This window comes from Neovison vison, chromosome 8, assembly GCF_020171115.1.
Source record: "Neovison vison isolate M4711 chromosome 8, ASM_NN_V1, whole genome shotgun sequence".
NCBI lineage: Eukaryota > Metazoa > Chordata > Mammalia > Carnivora > Mustelidae > Neogale > Neogale vison.
The window spans coordinates 45,243,154-45,256,467 of record NC_058098.1 but is presented as its reverse complement, the minus strand read 5'-3'; the positions used below and the strand labels follow the sequence as shown (position 1 = coordinate 45,256,467).

Genomic DNA, 13,314 nt, shown 5'->3' with positions numbered 1-13,314 from the left:
CCTTGTAAATTGCTGCTAATCCGCAAATGTGTTGCCATATTCTATGACTTTTTTATGACTGAGAACTATTTTGTTAATAGGTTTATTTAAAATATTTTTAAAAATTATTTCTTAGGTAGGATTCTTTTGGTTTTTTTCCTCTCTTCCTTTTTCTCTTCTTTTTTTTTTTTTTTTTTCTTTCATGAAAAGACATCATGTTTTCTTGATAAAACGCCTTGCCATAAATAATGTTGCAAAGCTTGGCCTGGTTGAAAGATTCCCTACTGTAATAATCAAAATTCAGCTGATACCTTTTGCAGCTCTGAGATTTAGCATCATTAGTGACAAACTCTCTTTATCAGGATGTCTCACAGCCAGACTAAAAATCAGTCACAGTAACAGCAGCCCACAGTTCCTTGTCTTATTCTAACTAAATTGTCCCTAACAGCTTAAAAATGAGCTGCAAAATTCTAAAGTGATTCATGCTCTCTTCTGCCCCTGTCATGGGGGCACTTTTTCAATTCCACAATCCGGTTGCAACCCCATACTGAACTCTTGATCCTTCACTGCAGAAATTTGTTAGCTCTAGCTAGATTAGATTTTTCACAGCTAATCTAACTGCTGTAGGGGTTTGCAGAGTGGGGACAGAGCTGTGCTATTGGATTTGTCCAATTCATTTGACTCCAGGACTATAATTGCACTTATGTCTTACAAGGCTTTTATAGCCTCAGGCTGGCCAGCCGCATAAAAAACAAATTGGCAGTGATACAGTACGAGTGAAAAGGGATGAAAGGCCCACATTATCAGTCTCCAGGCAGCACTGTTCTGGCAGGAAGTTTCTTGGTTAATTTACAAATAAAACTTAGATTTTAGGATGGGCACACTGTCAGCTGAACAATGGGGATGTCAGGCCTGACTGTTACTTAGTAAAAGTAGCAGCCGGGCCTACTGAGGAGCAGGAATTCTTCAATCAAACAGACGACTCCTTCTGGAGCCAGCTGGCGATGTAATGCAATTAGTCGGGAAAGGAGGTCAGCCTATTAGGTGTGTACCATGACCAGTGTCACCAGTGCGTGCCGCCTGGCAGCAGCAGGCAGAATGACCCAGGCGGAGGGACTTTGAAACTCTGTCAGGACAAGAAGTGGCAGGACATGGGGTTGATTTCTTAAGACTGAAGAAGCGAGCATTTGTTCTGAGCCTGTTAAGCATCCGTGCATTCTGGAGCCTGTTGTGCAACTGAAGCAGTAGCGGGCATGAGTGACAGCTCCGTCCCAGGACGAGACTCATCAGTCTCCCCAGACTATACATGAGTCATACCAGCTTCACTTGTGTGCACGCAACAAACTCACTGGTGGATTTTAGATAGGAGGCCCTCTGTTCAGAATTCTCCAGAACTCACAAAATGACATCTCTGTCATGAAATCCCCTTTACACTGAGCAACACATTGAAGCTTCCAGAGTATTCCTTCCTATTCTGACACAGCCGGGTTAGCTTACTAATTTCACCTGCTTGTGTTCTTGTCTGAGGCAGAAGAGGGCATGTTTTTGCTCTTTGCTCAGATCTACTAGTCAGTGGGTCCTGTGGCCTTAGCTCTTAGTTTTGTGAGTTAGCCAATTAAACTGTGACTTGTCCAGAGATCTGGAGCACATGATATTGAAAGCAGCTTTGAGATGATGAAAATTGTATCATTACCACATAGAAATAGCTTTTCCTTAATTACAGAAATGCCACACTGGGAGGACAGGTCTGTCAATGTGATACTATTCTCCCTTGCTATGGTTCTGAGAACACAACCCAAACAGAATTAGGAGAGACTTATGTGAATTATATAATTGAGGAACCTAATTGAGGAAAGGGAAAGTAACTGGAAATTTCAGTAATCACTGTATTACCTCAGAGCAAATGCCTTGAGCAACTTATGCTTCTGGATTGAAAGGAGCCATCACAGGTTTTAGGGTGCTGGCATTAGGTGGTAGCCCCACATTTGAAGGGTGTTTAGTAGGTGTGTTCCCATTGCGACTCTTGTGCCGGTATTATGTCAAGGGGCACAACAAAACCACCTGGCAGTTTGCCTCTCTTGACAGGGTGATGGCAGCCGTACTGTCACAATTTTCTTCTGCTAGGCTAAATTCCCCCCAACCCGCCTCCCACCCCAGCAACGTTTCAATTTGATACAATTCCTATTTCCCTTGAAAACCTGCCTTTATTGTGTTGCTGGTAATGCTGTTTTCACTCCAAAACGATTGAATTTCAGGAGTGTGTTGTGAGATTCTGGCATGTTTTATTAAAAAAGAAAGAGAAAAGAAAGAGAGGTGGGAATAGAGGAATATAGAGAGACATTCAGTTTTGCTATGAGAATTTGGTGTCTTTCTTTTTCTTTTAACTATTTATGGGTGGCGCTAGCTTGGCTGCACCTTTTGCCTGCTACCCTTTTCACCTTTATATGTGATAGGGGAAGAGAAAGAAAGATATACTGGGTAACTTCACATTTAGAAAGTTGTAGATGCTGTTAAATTGTTCTAGATCATCATGACTTGTGCTCAACACCCACAGTTGTGTTTATCCCAGTGCCCAAGCTCAGACACAGCTGAATCATGTGCCCCTCTCATAGGGGCTACCTGTAATCGCACCTATACCTCACTGTAGTACAAAGGTCAATTTTTAAAAATTGACTCAAACAGTCATTCCCAGAAGCACAGAAGAGTGAAGAACAGGAAAGCATTGCAGCAAACCAACTTCCTTTGTAACCTTGTAAATGGAAAAGAGGCCATGTTGGGGGTCACCTCACAGTTTTCTTTTGTGGTCAAATAGTGTGTAAGGAAAATTTGCTTTATACTAACGTGTTTTAAATACATGGTACTCCAGAGCATCTTTTTTTTTTTTTTAATACAAAACTACATTACCTTTGGTGCAGCATCACTATTTTATTAATAGTGCCTCTGAATTTAGTCATTATTGGGGTTCGTCTATTAAATAAGCTAGGAAGCAAGAAATGCTTCCCCAAGTGATGGTAGATCGCATTCTTCTGCAGCATGTGAGAGAACCAAACCTCAGACTTTCAACAGGTGTCAGAGGGCCTTCACCAGTCAACCTTTCTGGTTGTAGAACTTTAATTTTGGCCAACATTTTAATCTTTATAATCTAGTCTGTTTAGTCACAGTCTCAGGCTTATCAGACAATTTCATGCAGGGCCTTCTCCAGCCCAGGATTCACTGTCAGTACACAGGACCTTCATCAAGGGTGTTTTTGCGGCCAAAGAGCTCAGCCCAGGAAGAAGTCTCAAAGAGTCTCTTCCTTGGAGGCATGCTAAGCCCTCCTCAGAGATCCTGGGGGTCGCTGACTTGTTTTTGGATTTTATGGCCTCTTTGTCTATAAAATGACCCCAAAAAGTGGGTTACGCTATTTGAGCAGTGACAGTACAACTGGCTTTTGTTGTCAACTTTGATGGCTGTGAACAGTAGAAATGACACTAAGTTAGAGGCCCCAGCCCAGATTTCCAGGCCTGCTCTGCTCCTTGCTATTTGCACACCTTGTCAGGTGGTGCCTTTCTCTTTCTGAGCCCCATCTCTTCCCTGTCAGATAGCACAAAGATGATGTCATCTGCCTCAGAGAGTTAGTAGGAAGATTTAACAAAACAATACATGTGAACATACTTTCTGGATAGTAAGACAAACTCTCTGAAAGCTAGTTACTATTGTTGTTATTAAATTTAAGTAATACTTATTAGTTTCTTAAAAAGGTAATTTTATATGTACTTTTTCTTAAAGCTTTGTCACAAATCTAGTTTTTATACATTTGGTAACAATTGTGTTATAGTAGCTTTTGGTCTCATACTCATATTTTTTCTTAATAACCATTGAATTTAGAGTTTTATGAAGCTCTATTGTAATATGGAATAAAAGGCTCATGTTGTTAATTGTTTGGAGACATGCTCAGCAGTATAAAGCATAAGGCTTTAATACAGGAGTAAAATTCAATTTAAAAAAATCCTTGAAAAGGTCTCATCCCCTTCTAGCAGTAATGTACCTGCCATGCTTATATGCGTCATCTCCGTGCCAGTGTATTTCCATAGAAAGTAAGTGGTGTTTTCATGTGTTTATCTTTTTTTCAAATCGTCATAGAAGACAGTGGCATCATACCTTTTTTTAGTAGTGAAATATTTTTGCCTCTGAGTATTATAATTCAATTTGTAAGCCACGACCCCTCATAAATTGCTGTTATCACTCTGATTAATAAAGAGCCAATTGGCCATTGCAGCTCCGTCACTTGGGGAATGACGAGGTCCACATTGTCTGGTCTGAACACTCCAGGGACTACCGCAGGGGAATTATCCCGACTGCCTTCGGAGACGTTTCAATCATTATTTACCCAGTGAAGAATCACATGTTCTTTATCGCGATCACGAAGAAACCCGAGGTACGTTTTCACCACATTATCACTCTGACTCATATAGCATTTTCCATATGATTCACTGTTTTTGAAAAATAATGATATAAATGTGTTAAAGGGGACTTTTTTCCAACTGGTGAATGTCTCACATATATCTGAATTACACATGCCATATGGAAATTCAGTATGAATTGGGATTTTTACAGTGTCTTTCCTCAGGAGCACAGAATTCTGTATTTTTATGTCTAGACTCTTTGGGAATTTGAAGATATTCATGGTATTTGAAATGTTTTGAATTTAAAATTTTTTTTTAATTTTAAAAAATGGTAATTTTAAATTTGGGACATATTGATTAATAATTATAAGAGTTGAATGAGCCCTATGTCACATCTAGCGTTTTGTGGATGGCTGTGGGTATAGAATTCGACCTTGCATGACAAACAGGCACTGCTCACCAAGTCTCTGACTGCTGCTAATGGGGGTCAATCCTGAAGGATTGCGAGCATGGCTGTGAAGAAAGCTAGGCCTCTGCAGCACTGCCCGCCCATGTGATGATTTTTAACAATTGAAGCACCTTGCCACAAAATCAATGTAGCCACATCAATTGGTATTGATCATGAGAATGGCTGGAACAATCCAATGGTTGTGTGCTGTGTACTAAATTGGCTGCACTTTCGATCCTTGCCATGCCTTTAGTGGTATTTTAGTGGTGCTTTATATAGGGACTTGTTTTTGTGTTGGAATTATTAGTAGAAGGGTTTGCTTTTACATGTTTTTTAAAGATTTTATTTATTTATTTGACAGACCGGGATTACAAGTAGGCAGAGAGGCAGGCAGAGAGAGAGGAAGGGAAGCAGGTTCCCTGCTGAGCAGAGAGCTGGATGTGGGGCTCGATCCCAGGACCCTGGAATCAAGACTTGAGCCGAAGGCAGAGGCTTTAACCCACTGAGCCACCCAGGCACCCCTGCTTTTACATTTTTAATTAAACATTTAGCATAGTTAAGTCACTTCTCGAGAAAATGACTTGGTGCTCCAGGTTGGTATTAAGTGTAATCTTCATTTTCATTCCAAATTGTTCTCTTGAAGGAAATAAAAGTTATCATTCTACATACTCTGTATTTTGAGCTTTAAAATAATAGGTAACTGAGATTTTCTGGGATTTATAGCATAATCAAAAGTGTTAAAGTCATGCAGATTAAATGAGCTAAGAAGTGAAAGGTAGTTGGTATTTTGGAGGTATTATGCATGTATTGCATGGAGCACTGGGTGTGGTCCATAAACAATGAATTTTGGAACACTGTAAAAAATAAAAACACTGTAAAAAAAAAAAAGTGAAAGGTGCTTCAAACAGTGGCTGACTCAGAATAAAAGCTGTGAGTGTTAATTGCTGCTGTTGTTATTACCATTGCTGGAATTTTTCAGTTATAGTCACTACTATGAAAATAGAATAAATAATAAATCATTTCTCGGACTAGACACAGTGTGGGTCACCTCCTGAATTCAGAAAAGCCCCACTCTGGCTAGTGAGAAGCCTGACATAAAGGGAACCCTCTTTTCTATTCAGGGAGTGAAGATGCCACAAGTTCTTCACACTAAATATTTGTGTTATCTTTGATTCGTGTCTTTTTGTATAAAGTTTTCATTCTTATATAAGAAAATGGCTCTGAGTACTAATAATGTTTGTGTTTGTCCGGGAAGAACACTGACTTTAAGAATTAAACTGAAAATGTTGATATTAGACAACCAACAGATTTAGTGTCCTATAGCTTCCAAATCTACAAAATGTGATTCTTTATTATTTAGTATGGATTAACTGGCTTTATTAGTTCATTTTCAACGTGGTCCTCTAAAATGTCCTAAAAATGTCACCATTATTTTTTGTGGCAAAAAAAGAACATAAAAGGTATTTCAATTCACTTCACAGTGTCAAAAGGGTCACACTTTTAACTTTCTTAAAAAGTGGTTTTTTAAAAAGGTATTACACTTCTAACACATGAAAACAAGTATTAACATACCTTTTCAAAATTTCTTTAGAAAATGTAAGTTTTACAAATTTGGTCATAAATTTTGACAAGGTGAATTGAGCAAATCACTGTCTTAATATTTCAATCCAAAAGCCTTCCTTTTAGGGAAGAAGAGAATAATAGCCAACTGGAAATTTAGTGTTATCCCCACATTTAAAGTACAAACCATTACAATGTAATAAAATTAATCCAGACATTTCCAGGGCAAGTGTGGCTGACCTTTTGTTCACCAACCACTGACCCCAGGGTGAATGCAAGAGGCTTGTGGAGGGAAAGTCTGTTTGTTTGGCTTCAGTCCCTGGTATTTAAATTGCATTCCCTAATCAAATGAAAAGGCTGTCCTCTCTATCAGGTTACAGAATCCATGGCAACATTTGGCCTTTTATATCCATAATGTTAGCCTTTTTGTTTGCATCTAAGTAGAGACACCTGGAGCAATGTTAACATTAACCGATTTAGCATTAATAGCTTCATTATATAAGAATTTCTGATCAGATAGCTGTTACTTTTGTTATATTGCTTCAGCTTGTATTGTTGTCATTTTTTATCTCCCTGCTTGGCAACCAGGCAATGATTTGCAAATTTTTTTTGTCTTGATTAATTAAGCAATATAATTATCAGTAACCGTGATGCAGTCTTTGCTCAACAAAGCTTCTGAGAGAAAACAATGGTAAGTCTGTTAGTATGAATGCATTCCACGCGTCCCAGATGCATGAGGATATTATGGACAATGAGGGGAAAGGCCGCCTGTGAGCGAGGACAAAGGGTGCCACGCAGACTCGACACACTGCACATACCGCCAGGGACATGCTGCGGGCTCCCTGGGACACAGACGCCTCGTTAGATTACAGCTAGTCAGCAGAGATTAATTCTCAGCCATTTGGTGCAATAATTTACCCATTCCCCAGTCTTTTAACTAGTGCTCCTCACTTGGAAGTAAAGGCTTTGTACTCAAAAGGTTTATTTAACCTTGTCTACTTTTAGGGATCTCCACCAAAATCATTATTTTTGCTTAGAAATTGTATTGACGCAGCTGCTTGAAGTTGAGGAATATTCCTTTGGAGGAAGACAGAATTATGCACAAGTTCCATGAATTGTAGGTAGATTAAAGGCATTCTTTTAGCACCTGTATATTTCATCTGAATATAGTATGACTCTGGTCTAAGTAAATTTATTTTACTGGTCTCTGGGCAGCCATACTTCTTTAAGAATAATTTTAATCCTTTTTTAGGAGGGGGGGAAGAAAACCTCATCAGTACACAAAAGTCCTGCTCATTGGGTAGAGTCATGCATATTCAAATTGTACTTTCATTCACTCAGCCTCATTAATAGCGTATGTAATAATGTAGGGCTATTTGTAATACAAGCTCACAGGCAGCATTGCTTCCAAGTCCTTTGAAATTTAACATATTTCGCTTTTTCATTCCATACACCTCCCTTAAATATACAAATTATGTGCCTGGCAGAATCCGCCTCCTCTTAATAATACACAGCATTTGTGAAATGGTATGTTCAAGAAGTGTGGGCGTGCTGTATGAGCACAGAAAACCCTCGCGTCTGAGAGGGCCTGTTCACTTCTTGAGCTTTTTATTGAACTTTAAAAATAAATAAATAAGTAGATAAATAAATAAATACCTGTGTATTCGGTAACGTGGTTTCATTGTGAAATTATTTTCAAAGTAAGTTCATCTCTTTAAATATCGACACAGTAGTCTTTGATCATGAAAAAGAGATGTACTGTTGTCAGATTGCTGGGGGCTTTTTATTTCTTTTTTTTATTACTAAATCACTAGTCAGGGAAGACTTGCATATAGAGCAGAGTATGAGGGCTTGAAAGGGTTTGTTTAAATGCCCAACTTATTCTGCAGAAAAGGGGTTCCTAGAGCTTCCAAATCACAGTGAGAACCCATGTTGCTTTTCTTTTTTCAGCAACTAAATATAATTTGGTATTCAAAACATTTGCTTTTATGAATTTGTGAAGGAAGGTTTTAGTGTTTCTGTCATGTTTATCTCCAGGTACATTAGCACGTGGCTAGTGACTGTCCAACCAGAGGGCAGACATGCCAAAGCAGCCTTGACCGGGTGCAGTTAAGAGAAGGCTGAGTCCTTCTTATCACCTCAACCAGAATGTCAGTTTTATAAGTGAAAGACCTGTTAATGTCCTCCAGACTCTCCTTACTTGGCCCTGGTATGGGTAGGGGAGGAAAATAGATGATTCAGCCATTTCTGAGAAGTACAGGCAGGAAAGAATACCAGGATAGAGTTCCAGTTCTAGTTCTAGTTCAGGACCCCAGAGTTCTAGTTACAGTGCTGCCACGAGTGGGTACAGGTCTTAGGCAGGTCTCTTAATTTCTTCGGACTTTTTTTTCCTCAGCTATGGCATTCAGGTTGGGGACCAAGTACTCTCTGCAGTCCTTTTCAGGGATTCTAGGTGCCCCTCTTAGATGATGGGCCCTGTTTGAGCCTCCTGTTCCTAGATGCCTGTCCTTTCCCTAAGTTGCTCCAACCCACCAGGTTGCTGTCAAGGTGGTATTTATCTTCCTTGCAGATTCACAACTACTGTGAGTGTGTGAGCGTGTGTGTGTGTATGTGTGTGTGTGTGGGTATTCTCATCCCTCTTCAGGAAGACAGCTAGTCCAGGACCTTCACCTGGAGCCAGTACCCAGAAATGCTGGTTAAGGCTGATGCACCAAAAATCATAAAAACATTTTTGCATGTGTAAGATGAAGAGTAGCCAGTATTGGCATCTCTGTTTGAAAGGAAATCTTTTACTAATGTGGCTTCATTATATATGGGATGTGTTTGACTACAGCATGGTTATGGAAATTTCTTTTTTATTTCCTCTATACAATTTTCTTAAATATTTATCTCAACCCCAACCAAATAACCTTCTTGAGATAAAGCATATCCTTTAAAATATTCTGGGAAATTCTCAGGGAAAGTAAATTGTTAACTTTTGAGTATGTGAAGAATCATTTATTCTAAAAGATAATTGAAAATCCTGAATAGCCAGAATTTACTAAAAGACATTATTTTTTTAAGTAATCTCTACATCCTACATGGGGCTTGGGCTTACAACTCTGAGATCAAGCATCACATACTCTACTAACTGAGCTAGCCAGGCACCCCAAAAATATGTTATTAAACCTATTATCACAATATGTTGTTTGGGGAATTTATTATTATTGTTATTGGAGTTCTTTTAGTAAAGGAATGACGTTGAGAACTCTGTGAAAGGCATTTGTCATTTGCAGATGTTATATCAAAAACAAATTTCTTCTCTAATTTATTGCCGCTCCTAATTAGAGGAATTCCCTGAATACAAGGGATTTATATTATTTCTTTTGCCCAGTTTTTGAAAGACTATCTGAGTTACCCACAAGCAGTTGCCAAAGAATAATAAAGCACATTTATTTATAAGATAAGCCCCAATGCAGATGGAAAAAATCTATAGCCTATTATTAACTCCTAGCTCCTATTTTATCCTTTACAATAATTTGGCTATTGAGAATTCTCTCTCCATTGATTTACCTCAAAAGTTGATATTGTTTTACTTTTTTTTCAGTTGGCCTTTGATATATACATCTTTCTCTCCTTTGCCTTAACGTCCCTCCCTTGGCAGCCAGAGCCAGCCTGTGTAAATGCATGCTGAGTAGCAAAAAGTAGAGCCTGCTTTGTGTCAAAAATCAAGACCATTCTCATCCTCCATCTCTGAGCTACCTCAGTAGGAGGGGCCTCTGGGCCAAGAAATGGGGTGGGTTCTCCTGATTGTTCCATCAGGGTGTCAGAAGTACACAGAACTCCTCTGCGACAAAGAAACAAGGCCCAGTGCCCCCCAGAATTCAAGAATTTATCCTGAAGCGTGTATTTTCTGTACTATCCTTGATATCCATTAGTTTGTTGTTTGTTGTTGTGGAGTTTTGTTGTGTTGTGTGGTTTTCTTCATATGTACTTCCATCACAGCTGCATCTCACTGATTATGAACTGCTTCTAGCGTAAGTCATAGGAAGAAGTGTACTTATTCTTTTAAGGAATGTATTTTAAATTGTCCTAAGTATGGTATTGCCAAAAATAGGAAGAAAGGGCTATTCTTTCTTACTTTCCTTATTTGTTGGTTGTCATTTTTGCCTGGACTAGACAACTCTGAATAATTTTGGACTGAATAGCTCCTTGATTTTCCTCTTTGGAATTAAGGTGCCCACTCCCCCCACCTCCAACCCCAAGAGTACTGTCATAAGAGGGAGACACTCATTATTTTTCATAATTAGTGAAACTAACAGTTTCATCTTTCTTTGCTCTTTTCTGAGTCTCCTCAAGTGTGACTGTTAATCTGTGCTCTAGGTGCTCTCAAAATAGGTTTAGTCAATCTTTGCAGTTTTTACATGTCTGTGTTTTACCTGTGGAGCCTTTTCTCAATCCCACCAAACAGAAGAAGAAGAAGAAGACGTATAGCATCAGAAGTCTGTTCAGGACCCTAGGACCATACTGTCACCCTTTCATCCTGGCCTATCGAGCATCTCCATGAAGCAAAAAGATAGTCACAGCAGATCTCATTCTAGAAATGTTCAGGGGCTCAACAGATTTGGTTAATGTCCAGTGGTCAGAGCCTCAGAAGCTGGAGGTCTTTTCTCACTCATTCAGGCAGTGTATCTATTGAGGCCCTTTTGTGCCAGATACTATGTCAAGGGCTAGTGGTCTCATGATCCTGGAATCTCAGTTTTAGTAAGGGAGACAGCCAGCAAATAAGTAGGTAAATGGTTGACTAGAGACTTTCAGATAGGAGCTTTGGTATTATAAAGAAGATAAAACAAATGGGCACCTGGGTGGCTCTGCCTTCAGCTCAGGTCATGATCTCAGGGTCCTGGGCTCGAGGCCCACAGCGGGCTCTCTGTGCTCAGCAGGGAGCCGGCTTCCCCCTCTCTCTGCCTGCCTCTCTGCCTATTTGTGATCTCTCTCTGTCAAATAAATAAAATCTTTAAAAAAAAGATAAAACACAGCGATAGGATGGGCAAAAAGGAAACTTCTTTAATTCAGGTAGGGGAGATTCTAGTTTCCAGTCCAGCATCTGGGGAGCTTGGAAGTCATCACCCTCATCCTAACAACATGAAAAAAGCTAAACAAACTGAAAATCAACAGCTTTTCTTTGAGCCATCAAAGAATTAAAGTCACAAGGAAAACACTGTCCCCCAAATTGGAGAGACAGGCAGACAAAGAGAATCATAACTTGCCATAGCAGAAACCCAGGAACAGAAACCCCTGGGGAATCAATAACAGAGTAGGAAAATGTCAACTGTAGTTGACCAGTTGCTGGAGGCTCCATGTACAAAAATTTGTGAATTAGAGTCAAGATGGGCCTGGTCTTTGGGAGACCCCCCCACCCTTCTGTGTTTTCCTCTGGGAGCCCTACCACTTTCTCACAGTGAGGACTGGGGGGGGGGGCCCTCATGCTTCAGCAGAGAGAGGGAGAATAAGTCATTTTGAAATACACCTGGAGTGTTCTGTTCTTCTTAACCAGGCCTATCCTCAAGAGGAAGTGTTTTACCAGAGCTTTTACCTGCTGGAGTTTTACCAGAACCAAGCCAAGCTGGGGGAAAGGAAGCACCCAACTCGAGTTCCCTCTCACTTTGCTGTCTCACCTAAAGGGAAAGTGGGGAGGACACAAAAAAACAAAACTGAGAAGCACTTGTGGAGGTCATAGGCCAGAGATCCAGGCTCACTAAAAGACTGAGATCTGATCATAGGTCTGTGGAACACTTCTCCCCCATGCCTTATCACAACATCAAAGGACTTTTATATAGTAACAACTGAAAGAACTGCACATCTAAGGCCTTATTTAGGAGCGACAACAGGGAGACAAAAAAGGGAACATCCAAGGAGATTTTAGCCTTGCACATGATCACTGACAACTTTGAAAGACAGTAAGCACAGCTTAACTCCGAGAGAGACACACATAAAGCCTCACACTGAAGGCCTATTTACTTCACTTCCTTTTACATGATATTTGATATTCAGCTTTCAACAAAAAACTGCAAGGCATACTAAAAGTCAAAAAAAAAAAAAAAGCCAGTTTGAAGAGATGAAACAAACATCAGAATCAGACTCAGATTTGACAGATTTTGAAATTATCAGACCAGGAATCTAAAATAACTATGATTAGTATGTTAAGGGTTATAATAGAAAAAGGAGACAGTATGCAAGAAGAGGTGACTAATGTAGCAGAGAGATGCAAACTCCAAGAATTAAAAGTAAATGCTAGAAATAAAAAACACTGTAACAGAAATGAAGAATACCTGTGATAGGCTAATCAGTCAACTGGACAACTGAGGAAAGGAACTGTGAGCTTGAAGATAAGTCAGTAGAAACCTTGAAACTGAAATGCACAAAGAAAAAAGGATGAAAAAACCTGAACTGGGGTGCCTGGGTGGCTCAGCCCGTCAAGTCTCTGCCTTTGGCTCAGGTCACGATCCCAGGGTCCTGGGATCAAGCCCCACATCAGGATCCTTGCTCAGCGATGACCCTGCTTCTCCCTCTCTCCACCCCTCCACTCGTGCTCTCTCTCGCTGTCTCTCTTTCTCTGTCAAATAAATAAATAAAATCTTTTAAAAAATAGCCTGAACAAAACATTTAAGACCTGTGAGACAATGGTAAAGGTATACACCTAGTCCAAGAGGAAAAGAAAGGAATAGAAAAAATATTTGAAAGTATAATTAAGTATGCAATGTATCTTAATATATAATTTTAATATACATAAGAATTTTTCAAATTAATGACAGATACTAAACTATGACTCCAGGAAGCATAGAAAATACCAACTAGGATAGATACTAAAATACCTATACCTAGATATATCATATTCAAACTATATGTTAGAAACTGAATGTTTGTGCCCCTGCCCCCAGAATTCATTTTTTGAAACCTACC

At 39.6% G+C, this 13,314-nt stretch overlaps 1 protein-coding gene across 4 annotated transcripts in view; it reads left to right on the top strand.

The window, feature by feature from the left end:
* RALGAPA2 (Ral GTPase activating protein catalytic subunit alpha 2) overlaps positions 1–13,314 on the top strand; it is a 327,482-nt gene that overhangs the window by 220,155 nt on the left and 94,013 nt on the right. For all 4 annotated transcript variants that reach the window (XM_044263547.1, XM_044263546.1, XM_044263549.1 and 1 more), the window contains one exon: positions 4,238–4,396. In XM_044263547.1, the coding sequence (XP_044119482.1) occupies positions 4,238–4,396 (159 nt within the window). The remainder of the gene's footprint in view (positions 1–4,237; positions 4,397–13,314) is intronic.